Genomic DNA, 22,320 nt, shown 5'->3' with positions numbered 1-22,320 from the left:
CTAACTCTAATAATATGCCTGCTGGATGTATATTCTGCGAAAACTGCGGGTCTTATGACCATGATACCTCTGCCTGTAACGTAGATTCCCAATTTCAATCCAACTATAATGATGGTAATGAGTGTGATAATGAACAAGTCAATGCCTTGTCTTATGATAATAGACCCGGGATGGACAATAACAGATATTTACCACCTAATCAAAGAGGGAACAATTATAATCAACAGGGTAATAATTCTGACTACCAACAGCAAAACCAGTGGGGAAACAGGAACCAAAGGGACCAAAATCCCCAAGGGTCTTATAATCAACATGGTAATTTTGGTAATCAGAATAATTACCAACAAAATGCAGGTAATCAAGGGAAATACAATCAGAACATGAATGCCAATAACAGGGGAAATTGGAATAACAATGGTAACAGGAACAACTTCCAAAATCAAAATCCCCAACAGTCTAATGCGCGTGGCTCCCGAGCCTCTAATGACAACTACAATGCTCAAGGACCATCTCAAAGGACTAGTTTGGAGGAGATGATGGAAGCACAGACCAAAATGTTCAACACTTTCATGGCCACTAGTGACAAAAAGTTTAATGAAGTGATGACACATAATAAAATGCTTGAAACCCAGATTTCTCAGTTGGCTAGTGCTATAAAGGATGGGGTTGGAGTGTCAAAACTCCCACCTCAAGGTATTGACCCTAAAAACTTTGTAAATGCTATCACCACTAGGAGTGGAAAGACATTGAGGGGGAGCGATGAAGTAGTACCCCCTAGGAGTCAATCTGTGACTACACCTACCACTGATACTGTTATAGAGAGTGAGGAGGAGAGGACCGGAGAGAATGATAAAACTGTAGAGGTCCTAAATGAAAAGGAAGTAACACAAGTCAAAGAACCCAATCTATTGCAAAAACTTCCTTACCCCCATAAGTTTGTGAGACATAAGTTGGATGTTCAATTCGGTAAGTTTTTAGATACTTTGAACAAATTCACCTTTCCATACCATTCACCGACGCTATAAAACAAATGCCTAACTATGCTAGGTTTTTGAAAGATATTTTGAATGGCAGGAGGAATTGTGATGGGGTGGAAACTGTTAACCTCACCGCGAATTGTAGTGCAATCATCATGAACAAGATGCCTCCCAAATTGGGAGACCCAGGTAATTTCTCAATCCCTTGTGCTATTAATAAAATGAAAATTGATAATGCATTATGTGATCTTGGGGCTAGTGTTAGTCTTATGCCATATTCTGTATATCAAAGATTAGGGGTAGGATAACTTCTTCCTACCAACATTACCCTACAGTTAGCTGATCGTTCGATCAAATTTCCTAAGGGTAAGGTATAAGATGTTCCCCTACGAGTTGGGAAATTTGTGATACCTTTGGATTTTGTAGTTTTGGAAATGGATGAAGATAATCATATACCTATTATTCTTGGGCGACCTTTCCTAGCTACCTCTGGTGCTCTCATTGATGTGAAGAGTGCCAAGATTTCTTTAAAGGTAGGAGAGGAGGTCCTTGAATTTGATCTGAACAAAAGCATGCAATATCCTTTGTCTACTTCCGAAAACTGCATGATGATTAACACTATTGATTCGATTGTCTCTAGTATGCATACACTATTGCTTTCTACTAACCATGATCTTGAGCCAAGTGATACCGATGAGAGCAGGTACATAGAGGAGCAAATGCTAGAGGAAGATGATGGTGATAACGGTTTCAAGGAAATTACAACCATGTATGCACTTGCTAAGGCCACCACAAAAGAGGTAAACGAGGCCCCTAAGGTAGAATTGAAACCTCTACCATCACATCTAAGGTACGAATTTCTTGGCCCTGATTCAACCTATCCTGTCATTGTGAATTCTTCTTTAGATGCGGATCAAACTCGGAAGTTGTGTGATGTATTGAGAGAGCATCAAAGTGCCATAGGCTATACCATTGATAACCTCAAGGGTATTAGCCCCGCTATATGTATGCATCACATAACTCTCGAGGATGGTGCGAGGCCCTCTATTGAGAGGCAGAGGAAACTCAATCCTCAAATGGGGGAGGTGGTGAAGAAAGAGATCACCAAACTTCTTGATGCAGGTATCATCTTCCCCATTTCAAGCTCTAGATGGGTTTCCCCTGTGCATGTTGTCCCTAAGAAGGGGGGAATGACTGTAGTTGAGAATGAGAATGGTGAGCTCATCTCAACTAGAACGGTGACCGGTTGGCGGATGTGCATAGACTATAGACGTCTAAACGCATCTACCAAAAAGGACCATTTTCCCCTCCCTTTTATTTATCAAATGCTCGAAACACTAACTAGGCACAAGTATTATTGCTTTCTTGACGATTATTCGGGGTTTTTCCAAATACCTATAAACCCGGATGACCAAGAGAAGACGACTTTTACTTGTCCATATGGTACTTTTGCCTACAGGAGAATGCCTTTTGGACTTTGCAATGCACCGGACACCTTTCAACGGTGTATGATGAGCATTTTTAGGGACATGTTGCAGGCCGAGATGGAGGTTTTCATGGACGATTTTTCTGTTGGAGGAGCCTCCTTTGATGATTGCCTAGTGAACTTGGGGAAGTGCCTACAACGGTGTGAGAGAGTGAATTTAGTCCTGAACTGGGAGAAGTGTCACTTCATGGTTGAAGAAGGTATTGTCCTCGGTCACAAGATCTCAAATGCAGGCATAGAGGTGGACAAAGCAAAGGTTGAAGTTATAGCAAAGCTACTACCACCGGTCAATGCAAAAGGGGTAAGACAATTCCTAGGGCATGCGGGGTTCTACCGGCGATTCATAAAAGATTTCTCTCTTATAGCCAAGCCTTTGACTGCCTTATTGAAAAAGGAAGTCGACTTCAAGTTCGACAAAGAGTGCCTACAAGCTTTTAACACACTTAAGAAAGCTTTGATTTCGTCACCGATTATGCAAGGACCACGGTGGGATCTACCTTTTGAGTTGATGTGCGATGCTAGTGATACGGCTATTGGAGGTGTTCTTGGGAAACGAGTTGAGAAGAGGGTTCACGTGATCTATTACATGTCCAAGACCTTAAATGAAGCACAAAGGAACTACACCACTACAGAGAAAGAGTTCCTAGCCATTGTTCATGCATTTGAGAAATTTTGGGACTACCTCATTGGTACCAAAACGATTGTTTATACCAACCATGCTGCGATCAAGTACCTAATTTCGAAGAAGGAATCCAAACCACGCCTCCTCCGATGGGTCCTCTCTTTACAACAATTTCATGTGGAGATCCGGGACAAGAAGGGAGCCGAGAATGTGGTTGCGGATCACCTTTCGCGCATGGAGAGGGAGCAACAAGAAGATGATGGGCTGCCCATTTGTGATGAGTTGAAGGATGATGTTTTATACCTCCTCAAGGAGAAGATTCTACCATGGTTTGCGGATTTGGTAAACTACTTGGCTTGTGAGGAGTTTCCCCCCGATTACTCCAAGAACCAACGGAAGAAGATTAGGAGAAATGCAAGGCATTACATATGGGATGATCCAATTTTGTTCAAGAGAGGTGTAGATGGTCTCCTAAGAAGGTGCGTTCCGGAGGAAGAAGTTCATAGTGTGCTGAAAATGTGCCACTCCGACCCTTGCGAAGGTCACATGGGGGCTAATAAGACAGCCCAAAAGGTTTTGCAATGTGGGCTATGGTGGCCCCATATCTTTAGGGACGCGTGGGAATTTGTGAAGACTTGCGATGCTTGGCAACGGAGTGGAAACATTTCCAAGAAGAATGAAATGCCTCAAAAACCCATACTTGAACTTGAGATCTTTGATGTGTGGGGCATTGACTTCATGGGACCCTTCCCTTCCTCCCGTGGGAACAAATACATACTTGTGGCTGTGGATTACGTGTCTAAGTGGGTGGAAGCAATTGCCTCCCCTACAAATGATCACAAGGTGGTGGTGAAACTCTTCAAGAAGATTATATTTCCAAGGTTCGGGGTTCCTAGGGCGGTTATAAGTGACAACGGGTCACACTTTGTGCATGGGGCCTTTCAAAGGATGCTTCGAAAGAATGGAGTACATCAAAGGTTCGGGACAACCTATCACCCTCAATCTAGTGGGCAAGCGGAAGTCTCCAATCGACAGATAAAGTCCATCCTTGAGAAGACAGTGGCGAAGAATAGGAAAGATTGATCCGATAAGCTTGATGATGCACTTTGGGCATACCGGACTGCTTTCAAGACCCTAATAGGCACCACCCCATACCGCTTGGTCTACGGGAAAGCATGTCACCTCCCGGTCGAACTAGAGCACCGCGCTCAATGGGCTATCAAGAAGATAAATTTTGATCTAGCAAGCGCGGGAGAGCAACGGATGTTGGACCTTCATGAATTGGAGGAGCTTCGGATGGACGCATATGACAGTGCGAACCTATACAAGTCCCGATCTATGGAGTTCCATGACCGGAAGATAGAGCGGAAGGTGTTCAATGTTGGTGACAAAGCCCTCTTATATAACTCTAGGATGAAGCTCTTCCCCGGTAAGTTGATGTCAAGATAGAGGGGTCCATTCACTGTCAAAGATGTTTTCCCTTCCGGTGCAGTTGAGCTTTATGATTCTAGTGGGTTGCAATCCTTCGTGGTTAATGGGCAAAGGTTGAAGACATACTATGAGGGAGCCCATGTTGGTGTGATAGATGTGTTCGAATGCGGTCACAAGAGTTGAATGTGACCACGTCAAGCTATCGACGTTAAACTTAGCGCTTCCGGGAGGCAACCCGATTTTCTTGCTTTTACTAGAGTAGTTTCTTTTGTTTTGTAGTTGGTTTAGCTCCTAATTTGTGTGAGTTTTGTGTGCTCTTGTGTGTTTTGTGCAGGTAGAAGATTGGTTAGAAGTCGGAATGAAGAGAGTGATGCGTGCCTTGAAGGAAAAGAAAACCTGCAGACTGTAGCAGACAACACGGCCGTGCCAGAATCTAGCACGGCCGTGCCAAAATCTGCACGGTCGTGCCAAATCTCAAAAGCCCACTGCCATTCTAGCACGGCCGTGCCATTTTTAGCACGGCCGTGTCAAGTAATAGCACGGCCGTGCTAATTCTAGCACGGCCGTGCCATCTGAAATTCAATTTCGCAAAAAGCCTGCCAAGCCAACACGGCCGTGCCAAATTTGGCACGGCCGTGCCAATCCTCAGCACGGTCGTGCCAGTTATAGCACGACCGTGCAGCGCGCCTTCCGGATAGTTTTTCGTGTTTTTTAAAAACGATTTCACTCACACTCTCTCATTATTCCCCAACTCTCTAACACTCTTTCCTACCCTTTTTCTCTCTAAACTAACCCAAACCCCCAACCTCCTCCCTCAATTCCTCAAATCAAACCCTAATTCCCCATATTCTTCTTTTAAGATCTCGGCACCCTCCTTGCATTGGAGCATTTTTCAAGTGATTGGACGCAAAATTCGGCCCTCTTTGAGCTCGCCACAACTCCACTTCGTGGAGTCCTCGGTGAATTCGTTCTTAAACTCATTGATTTTCGCAATTTTTGTCCAATTTCATTAGTTTTATTGAATATTTGTTGTTGAATTGTGCTTTATTGTTGCAAGTTTGGGTGAACTAGTAGTGTTAGGGTAGTACATTGCATGCTAGGATAGTTTCTTGCTTGTTAATTGGTATATTGTGCTTAATTTCTTGAATCAAACATGCCTAGAACAAAGACATCGACTAGGAGACCGGGTCGGGACGATGCATCCTCATCCATGGTTCCACCCACGGTGGACACCATGGGTATTGTTTTTAATAACCCGTCCTTTCTGGACAAATTTGTAGGATTATCCCACCGACCGATCCGGCCTACCAAGTTCTACGACCCTTTAGCCGCTAGGGCTCTAGGGATCGAAAGCGACATGGTTCAACTATTTTCATTTACCAACTTTGATTCTTTCCTTACCATGCATGCTCTCACTTACAAGAGGCTTACCCTCGAATTTTTGTCTTCTTTGTACGTGCATCGAGATGAGAATAACTCACCCCGGTACTTGTCCTTTCAACTAATGAACTCGGGCACCATTCAAATGTCGGTGGCCCAAGTTAATGCTGCCTTTGGGTGGACTTCCGACCTGAAATATGGTCCTAAGGATGGCCACTCAAAACACTACAACTCCGGGTTGTTTTGGCGGCAAATCACGGGGAAAATGGATAGAGATCCCCGTAGGGATAAGGCGACTTCCATCGTCAATCCCGCCTTTCGGTTGTCCCACAGGACCTTCTCCTCTACTATCTTGTCTAGAGGAGATAGTTCGGGTGTAGTCTCCATTAGGGAGTTACAGTTTATTTGGCACCTCACCCGTGGGGACGGGCGTCTAGACATGGAGCATGGTTACGAGACCACCTCGACGGTGTAGCCCGGGGTAGGGGTGATATTACTATCGGTGGCATGATCACCATTCTTGCGCAATATAATGGGATTGATTTTTCTGAATTGCAAACTATCCCAGGCACTACGAGGCTTGATATGCGCACCTTGAGAGCCATGCAGTGGCTTGAAGGGACATCCTAGCCGGATTGCTATTTGTGGCTCGTAGCAGGCAAGCCATACGCCTACTTGCCCGATCCGGAGAGGACGGTGGTTTACAACAAAGACAACTGGATCTTCGACCCCGACTTCGCCTGGCACGAGGACGGAGGCACGAAGTTTGTAGACCGCAGTCCCCAGCCTCACCAGGGGATGAGCAGGCCCACGGGGGCCAAGGAGGTGACGATGCTGATGATGATGATGATGACGAGGAGGGTGGCCCGGATGCGGCCCAGCAGATCCTGGCGCAAGACTTCGCCTGGCTCCGCCAAGGAATGGAAGATTTGAAGCTCGAGGTAGCGGATTTGCGCCGGTCGAACGAGGATATGACCTCCGCCTTCAGTGACCTGAAGAGGAGTGTTGATGATATGGCCTCCCGTTTCCCTTATGGCCCGGGCGGGCCTAGCTCGTGATCCCTTTCCCTTTCCCTTTAGTTACCTCCCTCTCCTTACTATTGTAAGTCCTTGATGTATAAACATTGAGGACAATGTTTGATTCTAGCTTGGGGGGGGGGGTCTTACTTGTATTCATTCTAAAAAAAAAAAAAAAGATTTATTCTAGCTTGAGGACAATGTTTGATTCCCTTTCCTTTTTGCAGATTGGGAACATTCGAGACGCGGCATGAGTTTGAAGAACGATGCTATGGCCGTTAATTGGAGCTCCCGGGAAGCAAATTTGGTGAGATCTTTTCCTTTTTTTTCTGTGCTTAGGATAGTTTAGTTTAGGAAGAAGTTGAATGGTTCGAGGATGTTTGATCGGTTCTAAGGAACCTGGGATCGTTGATGTTGATATCATTCGATCACTTGTTTGTCGATTGGGATTTTATGTGATTTTTATGCCTCGTTATGTGTCTTTCAACTTATTCAGTTGGCTTAGTTGTACATATGTTTGTGTTAGATAGGAAAATCTTCTATTATGAGGATGTGTAGTCTAGTTTATATGATTTGCCTTATAGTCTTTTCCTATATTTTTGGATCGTGATAAACTTGTCTAATTGCATAAACATTTGGAATAATGCTCATATTTGGATTCGAAACGTGAATGAATGTGTGTGGAATATCTATTTCTACTTAAGCCAGTGATGAATACACAGTTTGAGTCTATTGTTGATCAATGTAGACGAGTCTAGGCGAAGGTAGTTGGTTAGAACACTTTTGTCATGTGAAACTCTATGCCTTTGGGCTGTGGTAAGATGGAGTCGCTTCCCATTTGTGGATTTGATCCCCTTAATTGGTAGTTGCTTTGTTTTTGAATCCCGTGAGGTTTTATTGTTCTAGCCTTCATCATTCTTCTTGAGTGGCATATTTGGATCCTTGATTACGCATGTTTCGATCTTTGTGTTGACTTGTAGCTCCCAAGACCGACTTGACACTTTTAAGGGAGGAACAGGGCACCTTTTTCATTTTTCTTATTCTTGTTCCTTTTGTTTTGTTACAAATTAATTTTCTTTTTACATCATCTTACTTGCTAACCATGTTGAGCCTTTAATTCCATTCTTGGTTACCCATGTTACAAACCCGATGGCCGATGTTTTACCAACCCTTAGTTGTGAAGCGTTTACCTCGCAAGGTTTGTTTGAGCTTATTGTGTATAAATCAAGAATAATGATCGATAGTTGGTTTGAGCAAGTTTGAAAGTGAGCTTAATTGTAAAGATGTAATATGAAAATTTGTTTTTGAAAAAAAAAAGAAAAGAAAAAAAAAAAAAAAAGAGAAAAGTCGTTCGAATTGTGAAAAAGGCGAGGACATATGAATAAAAGCTTTGAAGTTTGAAAAAGGTGATTTGAGTGTGTATAACATAGAGAGTTTGGGATGTGTAAAAGTGTGATCAATGTTTATTGTGGAATGTGAATTGCATCTTTTGAACTATTGTTTATGAGAATTGTGATTCTTGCGCTTCATTTAGGAATTAACCCCATTTTTAAAATTGTTTTCACCTACCTTACCCATTGCCAATACATTACAACCCTTTAAGACCCTTAGACTTTAGAGGTGTTCGGTTCTCAAACGGTGGAGGGAGATACCTTTCAACCTTATGGAAAGATTATGCGTAATCGAGATGTCGGGTTACCTTTGTTATTTCCTCAAAACATCACTTCTTCCGGTTCCTTCGAGGAATCACGAGGGGCCAATTAGGGTGGTGATTTGAAGCAAAAGGGGAGGAGGTGGCCAGTTTGGTCGGGTTTAGAGGGAAGCATGATTTCTTTGTTCTCTATGCTTGGTTTAGGTTTTGTTTGCATTTTGATCAACGATACCTTGGATTGTGTGTCTCGTTGCTTGTTTGAGTGAGTTTTCCTTCCGTGCATGGTTGTTCTAAGTAGGATCCATTGATTTCATTCCGTGCTTAATTTGATTTGTTCGCAATGGCATAGTTTATTTGATCTTGTGTGTGTTTCCCTTGGTTTTTGCTCGAGGACTAGCAAAAGTGTAGCTTGGGGGGTTTTGACAAGCGCACTTTAGGGTGCGCTTTAGAGCATATTTTAGGATGATTTTGGATGTATTTGGGGCCGCTTTGGCCGATTATTACCTTGTTATGCTTACGTTCCCCATATTACGTGCTTTACGGGTTTTCGGTTTGTTTTTGATGTGTTTTCAGGTCATATCAACCGAGTTTAATCGGATCCCGAGCCCTTTATGCGTAACCGAGCTAGCCTTGACCGGAGTCCGAGGAGTTAAGGAAGTTCAAGTGCCGTGCATTGATTACATAGCACAGGAAGCACGGTCGTGTTACCATAGGCACACCCGTGCTGGCCTATAAGCAAGCAACCCCAGGCAAGGCAGCACGGCCATGCAAGCCAATAGCACGGCCGTGTCAGTATCCACGCACCCGCACGGCCGTGCAGGCCATTAGCACGGCCGTGCCAGATGTTGCCCGTGCCCGTGTCAGCTTTAGTATGAGCCCCGTGCTAGAGCATATTCAGCACGGCCGTGTCATTGTTAGCACGGCCGTGCTAGGAAGCTGCACGGCCGTGCCATATATAGCACGGTCGTGCCATATATAGCACGGCCGTGCCAATTTGAAGAAGAAATCTGGTTTATTTACTGACAAGCTAGCACGGCCGTGCCAAATACAGCACGGCCGTGCTGATCCAGGGTTAACTGCGCGCTTGACTTCTCCGCATTAGAAGACGTATATAAGGCCCAACTTTAAGAGGATTCCTCAGACAGTTTGAGAGATAGTTTTTGAGAGCCTTTGTAGAGAGTTATTGGAGAACGTTCTTAGTATTAGAGATTCATTAGTTTTCTTAGAGATATTTCTAGAGATTTTAGTTTTCTTGGATTGATTTGAAGCAAGATTTGCGAAGATTCTTTGTATTATTCATTGACGACGGATATCAAAGTTCTGAACTTTTCCATTGATTCGCATCAATACAATTGGTATTATTCATTATTATTCCTTAATCAGAATTCATGTTTATATCTATTATGCTTTTGGAATTCATTATTGCTTTGATTATGAATATGTGTGAGTAGTCTCCTAGCTAGGGTTTCGGGATGAAACCCGGCCTAGGTAATCTATGTAATTGAGGATTGATTTTGATAAACGGATTGTGATTAAATTGATTATATGCGATTGCATGTTAATTCATTATAATAGGAGTAGCTAACCTAGAATCTTGAATTTGATTGCATGATATTCTTGATTTGAACAATAGATTGTGAATTGAGTATTTCATTATTGAATGTGGTTTGATTATGTATCGAGTAATGTTAAGTGCATGAGAAATCCAAGCTTAGTATTGCCCGTTGTCTTCCTATCACATGATATTGATCAAACTTATAGTCTTTGCATATCCCGTTTGTCTCTGTGATTCCTTGTTGCTTAGTTACCAATGGTTAGGCGGATTCCCGATCTCCCTAGTGTCTTAGTTTATTGATTTATTCCATCTTATTAGTAGTATTTTAGAACACCATTTTCCATTGATTTCGAACTAGCTTAGGTTTAAGATTGATTTGCAATTACTCTCGTTCCTCGTGGACCGAACCTTTATTTGCCATTGTACTTGGTTATAGGGTGTTCGTATAAGTATTGTTTGATTGAGAGTTAGATTGTAGCGACCGATTCAACCCTCGTCAACTTTTTCCAATCGGAATGCAAGACCTCAAGAAACGCTCTTGTTTGAAATAATGCATCAATCTAGTAATCATACCACCACAATGAATCTCACCCGTCTTCTTCCCATTAGTGATCAATTTACAACAATTCACGAAAAGATACCCAAAATTCAACCTTGGCCCCAAATCCGGCCTTGTAGCCATCCAAAGCACCAAGATCTCCTCCCTCGAAAGCTTCCCAAGATCTTGCTTACTAAACACTGAATACCCAATAATCCGATGGAGAAGACGAAGAACAGGGTGGATAATCTCGCTAGCAAGCGATTCCTTAGAGTCAAATGACTTCTTCCTAGATATGGCTCTCCACCAAGCAACCTCATTGTATTCGGTCTTGTGAAGGGCAACCAAGGGCTCAAAGATGTCGGTATTTGGGTTGAAACCAAGGGCTTTATTGAATTCCGCAAGGTTCATGGTATGCTTGGAATTGAAAAGTTTAAAAGAGATGATATAGTCGGTATCCCCCGTCATATTAAACTCAAACGCGGAGAAAAATTCAATGCATGGTTCCAAATAAGTTCGGGGGGATGACTTTACAAACTCAACCAAACCAAGATTACATAGCAAAAGTTAAGATCGACATCAACACCCAACTTTTCCATATCCTCGGGAAAATAGTTGCGGGACGGTCTAAATTTCCGGGATTTCATTTTATTATAGATAAGGGTGTGTTTTGCCCGATTATGAAATTTGAGAGCGGGTAAAGGAGAAGGTTGGGCATTATCTTAAGTAGTTTGGTTTTGAGGGGGTTCGGTGTTTGAAGGTTGGCCATGAGAGGATTGGCTGGGGATTGGTTTGAACTTCTCTTGCTACTCTTAACTCTCCTTAACAAATCCATAGTTTCAAGTTCAACCAACACAATGAATCATAATAAACATCCAAATTTAACACTACCACCAAAGTGAACAAACCTCCGTTCACAAGACCACCCAAAACCACCACAAACTACAAAGTACTTGTTACAAGCAACAAACAACCAAAAATCCAACAACAACCAACAATATTAACAATCTATCACAAAAAGAAGCACAAAAACATCCAAAATAATTCCAAAACCACCAAACAAACAACCAAAAACACCATACTCAAGCTTAATCAAGGCCACCCACAACCAATGCATAAAAATCAATTGAAATTGACAAAATTAAAACAAAGGTGAGAAGTATACCAAGATTGAAGACTCAAATTAAGCACAAAACCGAGTAGACTCGAAATTCCCGAAGAAAACCACGAGAAAGAAGAGCAAACTTGATGAAAATGGAGTATTAAGGAAGTTTGGATGGAAATTTAAGAGAAAACAAGGGTGAATTTGAGTAAAATTGAGTGAAAGAGATGTTTTGGGGGTTAGAGTTTGAGAGGAGGAAGAGAGAGAATGGGGAAAATTAAGAGTGAAAGGGAAAATAAGAGAGGAGAGAGAAAGAGAGGGGAACCGGGTCTATTAAAAACAAAGATCCCCGCGCCCTCTCTAGACAAAGCCGCGCCCGCTCCAATATTGTCGCGCCCGCGGAGAGACCTCGGGGCAACCACGAAGAGTTTCTGGAAAAATCCGGAAATTTCATACCTGACCATGTGTCGCTCCCTCTCTAATTCGCCCGCGCCCGCTCAAAAATTGTCGTGCCCGCAGAGAGACTGCGGAGAGTTCCTGATCCAATTTTTAGAAAATGAGTCGCGCCCTCTCTGAATTTTCCCTGCGCTCTCTCTAAGGCACCCGCGCCCGTGGAGAGCCCGCGGATAGACCGCGGAGAGCTACTGATCCGATTTCCACTTGTTGAAAGCAAGGGCACCTGAGGCCTCTCCAAGCCCGCGGGGTGCCCTCTCCCCTACACTCTAAAACCTCTTATCACCCTGAACAAACACATTTAGTCCATATATGTTGAATGAAGGCATCCTACAAAATAAACTAAAAACACAAGGAAGGGTAAGAGCAAAAATCAACAAAAAAACCAAAAATAAAAGAAAGGAAAGAAAAGAGAGTAAAGGTGAGAATCCAGGTTGCCTCTCGTAAGCGCTTTTGTTTAACGTCATTAGCTCGACGTTTACCACTCCACTAAGGTGGTTTGAAAAGAATCATTTTAGGAATAAGACCAACAAACACTCCTTCAAAATATTTCTTAAGCCGATGACTATTAACCTTGAAAGAAGATGAGGAATCCAAAGCAGAAATCTCCACGGTGCCATTAGCAAAAACATCCTTCACCAAGAAAGGACCACTCCATTTTGACATGAGCTTTTCGGGAAATAACTTCATTCTCGAGAGGTAGAGGAGGACTTTATCACCCACACAAAACACCTTTTTCTCAATAAGCTTATTATGAGCTTCTTTGGAACGAGTTTTGTAGGTGCTAGCACAGTCATAAGCTTCAAGTTTAAGCTCCTCTAGCTCATGAAGATCCAACCACCTTTTCTCCCCCGCACTTTCTAAATTAAAGTTTATCTTTTTGATTGCCCATAAAGCACGGTGTTCAAGCTCCACCGGGAGATGGCAAGACTTGCCATAGAAAAGGCGATATGGAGTGGTACCAATAGGCGTCTTGAAAGCCGTCCAATAAGCCCAAAGAGCATCATCTAACTTGTCCGACCAATCCTTTCTATTCCTTGCAACTGTCTTCTCAAGAATGAGCTTTATTTGACGATTGGAGACCTCGACTTGGCCACTCGATTGAGGATGATATGGGAATCCGAACCGTTGATGCACTCCATGTTTCCTCAACATCTTTTGGAAGGCGTTGTGAACAAAATGAGATCCATTATCGCTTATCACTGCCTTAGGCACGCCAAACCTTGGGAAGATGATTTTGTTGAACAACTTCAACCCTACTTTGTGGTCATTAGTAGGGGAGGCAATGGCCTCAACCCATTTAGAAACATATTCCACAGCCACAAGTATGAATTGATTACCATATGAATATGGGAATGGTCCCCTGAAGTCAATCCCCCAAACATCGAACACCTCTAATTCAAGAATAAGTTGTTGAGGCATCTCATTCCTCTTGGAGATATTCCCAACCCTTTGACATCGGTCGCATGACTTTACAAAGCCCCATGAATCTTTAAAGAGATGCGGCCACCACAAACCACGTTGAAGAACCTTAGTGGCGGTTTTTGAAACGCCCATATGACCGCCACTTGGATCCTAATGGCACATCTTTAGAACACTTGGCACCTCTTCATTCGGGACACAACACCAAAGCAAGCCATCCACCCCGCGTATATACAAGATTGGTTCATCCCACAAGTAATGTCTTGCCTCCCTCTTGAGCTTCTTCTTTTGGTTCTTGGAGAAATAAGGTGGAAACTCCCCACATGCTAGAAAGTTCACCAAGTCGGCATACCATGGGATATCCTTAACCTTAATGGCATACAATACATCATCAAGCATTCTATCTTCAATTGGTAGACCATCATCATGAATTTGATCACCCTCAAGGAGAGAAAGATGGTCCGCCACAACATTTTCCGCACCTTTCTTATCCCTAATCTCTATTTCAAAAGTTTGTAATTCAAGCACCCAACGAATCAACCTTGGCTTGGACTTTTTCTTGGCAAAGAGATACGTGAGAGTCGCATGATCTGTGAAGACAATGGTCTTGGAACCTAACAAATAACACCAAAATATCTCGAAAGAGTGGACAATGGCCAAGAATTCTTTTTCCGTTGTTGTGTAATTCTTTTGGGCCACATTTAGTGTCTTGGACATATAGTAAATCACATAAAGCTTCTTGTCCACACGTTGTCCCAAAACACCTCCAATTGCCCAATCACTAGCGTCACACATCAATTCAAAGGGTAAATCCCATCTTGGGGCTTAAACAATGGGGGTAGAGATTAGGGCCTTCTTTAATCTATTAAATGCTTCCAAGCATTTATCATAAAAAACGAACTCAACATCTTTTTTGAAGAAGATCATTAAGGGGCTTGGCAATGAGTGAGAAATCCTTGATGAATCTTCTATAGAAACCCGCATGAGCTAAAAATGATCTCACTCCCTTGACAATCACCGGAGGTGGAAGCTTCTCAATAACCTCAATTTTGGCCTTATCCACATCTATTCCTTTATGAGAGTTCTTATGCCCAAGCACTATCCCCTCCTCCACCATGAAATGGCATTTCTCCCAATTAAAGACAAGATTAACCTTTACACACCGAGCAAAACATTTCTTAAGATTAACTAGGCACTATTCAAATGAAACCCCACCTAGGGAGAAATCATCCATAAATACCTCCATTTCTTCCTCCAACATGTCTCCAAAAATGCTCATCATGCACCTTTGGAAAGTTGCGGGGGCATTACAAAGGCCAAAGGGCATTCTCCTATAGGCAAAGGTCCCATAGGGGCATGTAAATGTTGTCTTCTCTTGATATTCGGGGTGGATTGGAATTTGGAAAAATCCCGAATAGCCATCAAGGAAGCAATAGAACTTGTGCCTTGTTAGTCTCTCTAACATTTGATCAATGAATGGAAGGGGAAAGTGATCCTTTTAGGTGGATGTATTTAGACGTCTATAGTCTTTACACATCCTCCAACCGGTGACCGTCCTAGTTGGAATGAGCTCACAAATCTCATTCTTCACTACCGTCATACCCCCCTTCTTAGGAACGACATGAACGGGAGAAACCCACCTAGAGCTTGAGAAGGGGAATATGATTCCCGTATCCAAGAGCTTGGTGATTTCTTTTTTCACCACCTTTCCCGTTTGAGGGTGTAGCTTTCTTTGTCGTTCAATAGAAGGAAGGGTGCCTTCTGTTGGAGTTTGGTTAGTCCGACTCACCGCGGGAACAAACCCTAAAACAAGACCGCACTCACAAGATTAAGATAAGCTAATTACCTTTGCCGCGTGCTTCGCTCCAAAATGAGCTCTTACTTGAAAGCTTCAAGTCCCGCTCACACAGAGACCTCCAACGAAGACCACCCGCACCGACAAAACCGACTAGGTCCAATGTCTTGGGGTTAGCAAGACCCGACCAATAAAACCCGAGTAATTATATTGAGTTCAAAGGTTTTCACTAATTGTGATGCCTTTTTCAACTCTTACTCAAGCATCATTCCCAATGCCCATACTTGGGTATTTATAGGAAATAATGGGAGTATCATTTACTCTCCCATCAATGTGGGATAGTATGATTTTTCCATTTTATTTTAAAACTAAAATAAAATCAATAATCAAGCTAGTAATAAATCAACAAGTGGCAAGCTCATGTGAGTGGTTAGGTGAGCACCACTTGGAGAAGGGGGGGACCAAACTTGCTCCCCACTCCCTCTCCCATAATCGGCCACCTCACTCCACACACACTCAAGGACCACTAGCCACATGACACCCACCCTTGGGCACTAAGGCAGCCAAGGTGGGCTGCCATGTGCTGATGTACGTGGCAACCACGCCCAGCAAGCCCAGAACTCGCATGCGGGCTGTCAGGCGCTGCTGGCCAGCAAGCCCAGCATGCTTGTGCGGGCAGCTGCTGGCCTTGTGCCTTGGCCAGCGCTGCTAGGCAGCAAGCAATGGCCTAGCCATGCTGCTGCTAGCTGTGGAGAGCTGGCGCGCCTAACGTGCTAGCTGCTGCAGCTTGTTGCGGCATGGCTTACTAGCCATTGCGCGCACAAGGCTGTGCCTAGCATGCTAGCACGCACTAGGCAGCGCCTAGCCTTGCGATGCTAGCATGGGTGCGCTAGCACGTACCAGCCAGCCTAGGATTGGCTTGGTGCGCATGCTAGCCACCATGCTTGGCCATTCGCCCTTAGCACTCGGTTTGCTTGGGCATTCCGATGCTAGGGGTATTTTGGTCTTTTGTTGATTTATTACTATTTCTCGTTCGTCTTTCACTATTTTTCGACTCGACTTCCGACGCTCGGTTTCGACGGTCTAAGCTTGAATTTCCGACATCTAAATAAATATTACTCGGTCGACTCATTAATTCTTTCCGAATTAATTCGTTGGTTCGGTTTGTTGAATGCTTGGGTGTGACCCGAAGGGTTCAGTCAAGATTAAGCTGTAATATTAATTATTCATTAATATTACTGATCGGAAGCGGCCTCCACCCAAGCATTCCGATCGCTTGACCTCACTGAATATATATTAGCTTTCTAATAATTCTGAATCCACTAACGGAATAGTACACTTGTTCGAAGGACACCATTCCTTTCAATCTCCCACTTGTCCTTCCGGACAAGTGCGCATTTTGTGTACAGCCTTTTTCCAATGTCGCTTAATGTCTCTTCATGAACTATAAGGTAAGATTTATTTTGTCATCCTTATTACGTCCAGAAGTGTTTCCCGATTCCGAGTCCGATTGTCAATAAACAAATGATTTCCAAAATCCATCCGAGCACGACCATGCATTTTACAGTCTCGCTCTATGAGAGGCCTTGTATACAACAAAGACATCTTCCCTATTTTAGTAGGGGGACATTCCCAGTCTTGTAATGTAGCTCCTCTTACTGAGAGGACCTAGTCGCCCGAGTGTTTCCGTTATAATCCCCTATTACGGCAGTCGTTTGACAACATCAAAGTGAACTAGTACTCAAACAAGAGAACTAACAATACTCATGGTCGAGGAAATAGGTTCCGATAGCCATAATGAGAAGTATACTTATGACAAATTTTTTAATTTCTTAAAGTATTCTCATAGGTCGATCCAGTATGGTTCTAAATCAATACCTGTGCAATGATTTATGACAATCATGTCCTTGTAGCACATGAAATGGTGCTATAAATCAAACTACACACTAATCTCAATCGGTCATTAATCGTCCATCGTTTAAATGACCTTGATTAGGGATAATTTTCGATTATAATATTCAATGTTCACTTAATAGGTGTTTCCTTACCAAGACTGGTCTTGATACCCTATTTTGAATATTCTCATAATCGAATGGACTCATTATTTAATCCTAAATCAAATTAAATATCATAACGGAGTAATAAAGTATTGCATGAAATTTTATATTACTCCAAAACTTGAATGGTTTTCCTTAGCGTCTTACATTAATTTTTCTCAAAATTAACTAAAACACTAAACAAGGAAATCAAAGCCAGTCTCTTACATGCTTGATTCCCATTGCCTCAACCTGCTTGTTGTGCTTCACTTGAGGCAAAGGTTTAGTAAGTGGATCGGCTATATTGTCATCCGTTCTAACTTTGCAATTTCTGATTTCACCCTCTGATTTCCATTCTCAAATCATGTGAAATCACCGCTTGACATGTTTGACCTTCTGATGTTCCCTAGGCTCTCTGGCCTGAGCAATGGCTCCATTGCTGTCATAATAGAGGGCTATTGGACCCTTTATAGAGGGTACAACATCAAGTTCACCAAGGAACTTACGAATCCAAACAGCCTCCTTAGCTGCTTCAGCAGTTGCTAATTATTCGGCTTTAGTTGTAGAATCTGCAGTTGTACTCTACTTTGCGCTCTTCCAACCAAACGCCCCTCAATTTAGACAGAACACATACCCAGATTGCGATTTGAAATCGTCTCTGTCTGTCTGGAAGCTTGCGTCGGTATAACCTTCCACAACTAATACCTCTACACCACCATACACCAAGAATTTATCCTTGTTCCTTTTCAGGTACTTTAGGATATTTTTGGCCACAGTCCAATGCGACTCTCTTGAGTCTGATTTGTAACGGCTTGTAGCACTCAAGGCATACGATACATCTGGCCTAGTACATATCATGGCATACATGATCGATCCAATAAGCGAAGCATATGGAATCTGATTCATTCTTACCCGCTCATCAAGTGTCTGTGGACACTGCTTCTTGCTTAGGGTTATGCCATGTGACATTGGAAGGTGAGCTCTCTTGGCCTCCTCCATGCCAAATCGAGCAAGTACCTTATCAATATAAGTACTCTGAATCAATCCAATTATCCTTTTAGATTTATCCTTATAGATCTTGATGCCTAGTATGTACTAAGTCTTTCATTGAGAAGCACTTTCCAAGCCAGGCCTTCACAGACTCTAACAACAGAATACTGTTTCCAATGAGCAATATGTCATCGACATATAAGACTAGGAAGGCGATGTCACTCCCACTGACCCTCTTGTAAATACAAGATTCATCTGGATTCTTGATAAAATCAAACTTACTGATGGCTTCATCGAATTGCAGATTCCAACTTCTTCTTGCTTAATTTAATCCATAAATGGACTTCTTAAACTTACAAACTTTCCTAGCATTGTTTTGGTCTACAAAACCTTCAGGCTGTGTCATATACACAGTTTCTTCCAAATAACCATTAAGGAAGGCGGTTTTGACGTCCATCTGCCATATTTCATAATTGTAATATGTAGCAATCGCTAGGAGGATCCGAACGGATTTAAGCATTGCGACTGGTGAAAAGGTTTCATCGTAATCAATACCATGAACTTCTCTGTAACCTTTTGCCACCAATCTAGCTTTTTAAATGAATACATTTCGATCTTTGTCGGTTTTCAACTTGAAAATCCATTTACATCCGATAGGTGTATAACCTTCGGGTAAGTCAACCAAGTCCAAGACTTGATTTTCAAACATGGAATCCATTTCAGATCTCATGGCCTCTTGCCATTTAGCAGAGTCGGTGCTTGCCATCGCTTGCTTGTAGGTTGCCGGTTCATCTCCATCCATAATATGGATGTCCTGATTCTTGGTTAATACTAAACCAAGATATCTATCAGGTTGAGATCTCGGCCTCTGAGACCTACGTAGGGTAATGGATTGAGCATTTGCATTGTTGGTTTGACTTTGCACATTTTGATCATTTTGACCTGCGTCAACAGATGCTGTTTGAGCACTTTGACTGTCGTTATGATTTTGTTGCTCATCCTCACGAACTTCGTCGAGTTCGATTTTCCTCCCACTTGTCATTTTGGAAAGATGCTTCCTCTCCAAAAAGACACCATCGCGAGCAACAAACACTTTGTTCTCCGATTTGTTGTAGAAATAATACCCATTGGTTTCTTTTGGGTAGCCCACAAAGTAAACCTTGTCTGATTTGGGATGAAGTTTGTGAGAAATCAATTTCTTGACATATGCTTCGCATCCCCATATCTTTAGAAAAGATAACCTAGGAGGTTTCTTCGTCCATAATTCATATGGAGTCTTTTCTACATCTTTTGATGGATCACGGTTCAGTGTTAGTGACGTAGTTAGAAGTGCGTGTCCCCAGAAAGAGATAGGAAGATCACTAAGACCCATTGTTGATCGTACCATGTCTAACAAGGTCCGATTTCTCCTTTCAGATACTCCGTTCCATTGTGGAGTTCCTAGAGGTGTCAATTCTAAAAATATACCCTTTTCTTTCAGATGGTCATCGAATTCTTGGCTCAGGTATTCACCACCTCGATCCGATCGAAGGGCTTTGATTTTATTGCCAAGATGATTTTCAAATTCACTCTGAAATTCTTTGAACTTTTCAAATGATTCAGATTTATGCGACATGAGGTTGAAATAGCCATATCTACCATAGTCGTCTGTGAAAGTGATGAAATATCGATGTCCATTTCTTGTGGTTGAGCTCATTGGTCCACATACATCGGTATGTATAAGACCCAATAAGTCACTTGCCCTTTCTACAATGGTTGTTTAATCATATTTCCTAATAGACATCCCTCGCAATTCTCAAACAATTCTAAATCGAAAGAGTCAAGAACACCTTCTTGTAGAAGTTTCTTGATGCGTTTGATGTTGATGTGGCCAAGACGACAATGCCACAAGTAAGTCTGATTTGACTCTATGGTCTTAGCTCTTTTGGTATCATTATAAACAATTTGTCCAAAGACACAAACGTGTCATTCCATAAATTTAAACAAGATGATATGTCTTGTAATCAAGTTCAAAATAACATCCAACGCCACAAGATCAAAATATGGTAAATAAAACTAAACACGTTTTAAATCAAGACAAAATATGAGATTACAAGCTTTCTTTGAAAGATTATCTTCTTCTTCCACTTGTGTACTCATATCCACTTGAAAAGCACTCCTCACTTTGTTCCTGAAACAGGAGCATATAGTGAGCCAATTTTCCGGTATCTAATACCTTATAAATGGCTTATGTTCAAGTGTAAAGATGATACCTGAGATTAAGGTTACTTTTCTTTTCGCCTCATCTTCTAGATACTTGCTACATTCTCTTTTGTAGTGTCCGGGTCTACTACAATAGATGTAGCGCATCTTAGCTTTGTTCTTGAACTCCTTCTTCTTTGGTCTCAGAGCAACCTTAGCCTTCATGCAAGAATAGGTTTTCTGGAGCTCTTGAACGACATCCATCAAGGACAGTTTGTTTCGCTTTGCCGTAAGTTGCATCTTTAATGCAACATACCCCGAATAGAGTGAGCTTAGTAGCATGAGAGCCGCTTGCTCATCGTCCACTGGTTTGCCAATTAGCTCCGGATGGGTGAATAGCCTTGTCATGTTGAGCACATGAGGTTGAAGTGGCATCCCGGGTCTAAGTCTTGCATTATAGACCTTAGCCCATACTTCTTGTCTCTCTTTCGTGAGACACCCATCTTGCGGTTGCTTGATCCTCATGTTCGAGAGTGACCTAGTCACATCTTCCACAAGTCCATCATAGTTGCCTCTGGTACTTTCGGTGACTCTCAAATTGACTACATCTTCTAGAGCTTCGAGCATCATGTCCGGAAAATAGTTGGAGAACTTCCCCTTCCATTGTATCGGGATGGAGTTTGCCATGAGTCTGGAAACTCTTTTACAATCCACACTTGTAGGGAATATTTTCAAGCCTTTAAAAATCCCACTTGCTTGAACCCCACTGTGATCATACACTAAAGTACGGTGGCGTCCAAAAGGGAAGAAGATAGAGCAAAAGAGTCGCCAACAAGTTTTTAAGGAACTTTTAAACCGTTCACGAGGTGAAGGTTACACCCCTTAACGATCCAAGAGATCGTCAACTCCATAAGGTCATGAACCAAAATAGGGTTCGGGGATGATGGTACAAATCCAACCTAAAAGAGATTGAACCTGCCCTAATAATAGGCCTCTACTTTATTCTGCTTGTATTCATGTGCGCTTTCTGACTAACATACAAACAATAGGATTAACCCTAAACATGTTTAATCTATGTTGGTTGAATTTAATGCACAAACAAACTATTATTGGCAATCACTTGAATTATAATCACAATTAACCTAACAAGATTATTAATTATCTTATTAAGCGTGGTTGGAATACCAATTCCCTTTAACCTGCAATAAAAGGTGATCAAGCAATAACAATATTATAATAATATGCATATCAAGCAACATAATAAATAATCATCATCAATTATAATCATAAATATTAGAAAGAAGATAGGAAGCATCATATTCTTAATCACGCTTAATATTAAAAACACCCTATACATGATACTAGGAACAATAAAAATAATATAAACATGATATCTACATCATGAAATCAATTAGTCAATAAAGTACTTACTTGGATGCCTCGTACCTCTTTCTAATTACAAAATACACGCGTTAGTAACTTCAAGGAAAATAATAAACAAAGCAATTAAATTAAATAATTGAAATAGAGATTTGGGACCAAACCCTCAGAAATTAAAACCTTTCACGTCTAGGGCGAAGGCAACTTCGAATATGGCTAGGTGTATCAAGATCTTGTGAATGCGGAATTTTGTGTTAAAGAATAAAGTTTAGAAAGAAAGAACGAAAGATGATGAAAATTGAAGA

At 42.1% G+C, this 22,320-nt stretch overlaps 1 protein-coding gene across 1 annotated transcript; it reads right to left on the bottom strand.

The window, feature by feature from the left end:
* Positions 1-14,534: 14,534 nt before the first annotated feature.
* LOC110686808 lies at positions 14,535-21,160 on the bottom strand. Its single transcript, XM_021863397.1, has 3 exons — positions 20,670-21,160; positions 14,874-14,964; positions 14,535-14,786 (listed from the first exon to the last, which is right to left on the bottom strand). Exons 1-3 carry the CDS (start codon positions 21,158-21,160, stop codon positions 14,535-14,537), a joined length of 834 nt encoding a protein of 277 aa, XP_021719089.1.
* Between the last annotated feature and the right edge of the window lie 1,160 nt (positions 21,161-22,320).

Source organism: Chenopodium quinoa, unplaced genomic scaffold (assembly GCF_001683475.1).
Source record: "Chenopodium quinoa cultivar QQ74 unplaced genomic scaffold, ASM168347v1, whole genome shotgun sequence".
NCBI lineage: Eukaryota > Viridiplantae > Streptophyta > Magnoliopsida > Caryophyllales > Amaranthaceae > Chenopodium > Chenopodium quinoa.
Note: the sequence above shows the minus strand (reverse complement) of the source record. Positions and strands in the feature narration are given on the sequence as shown.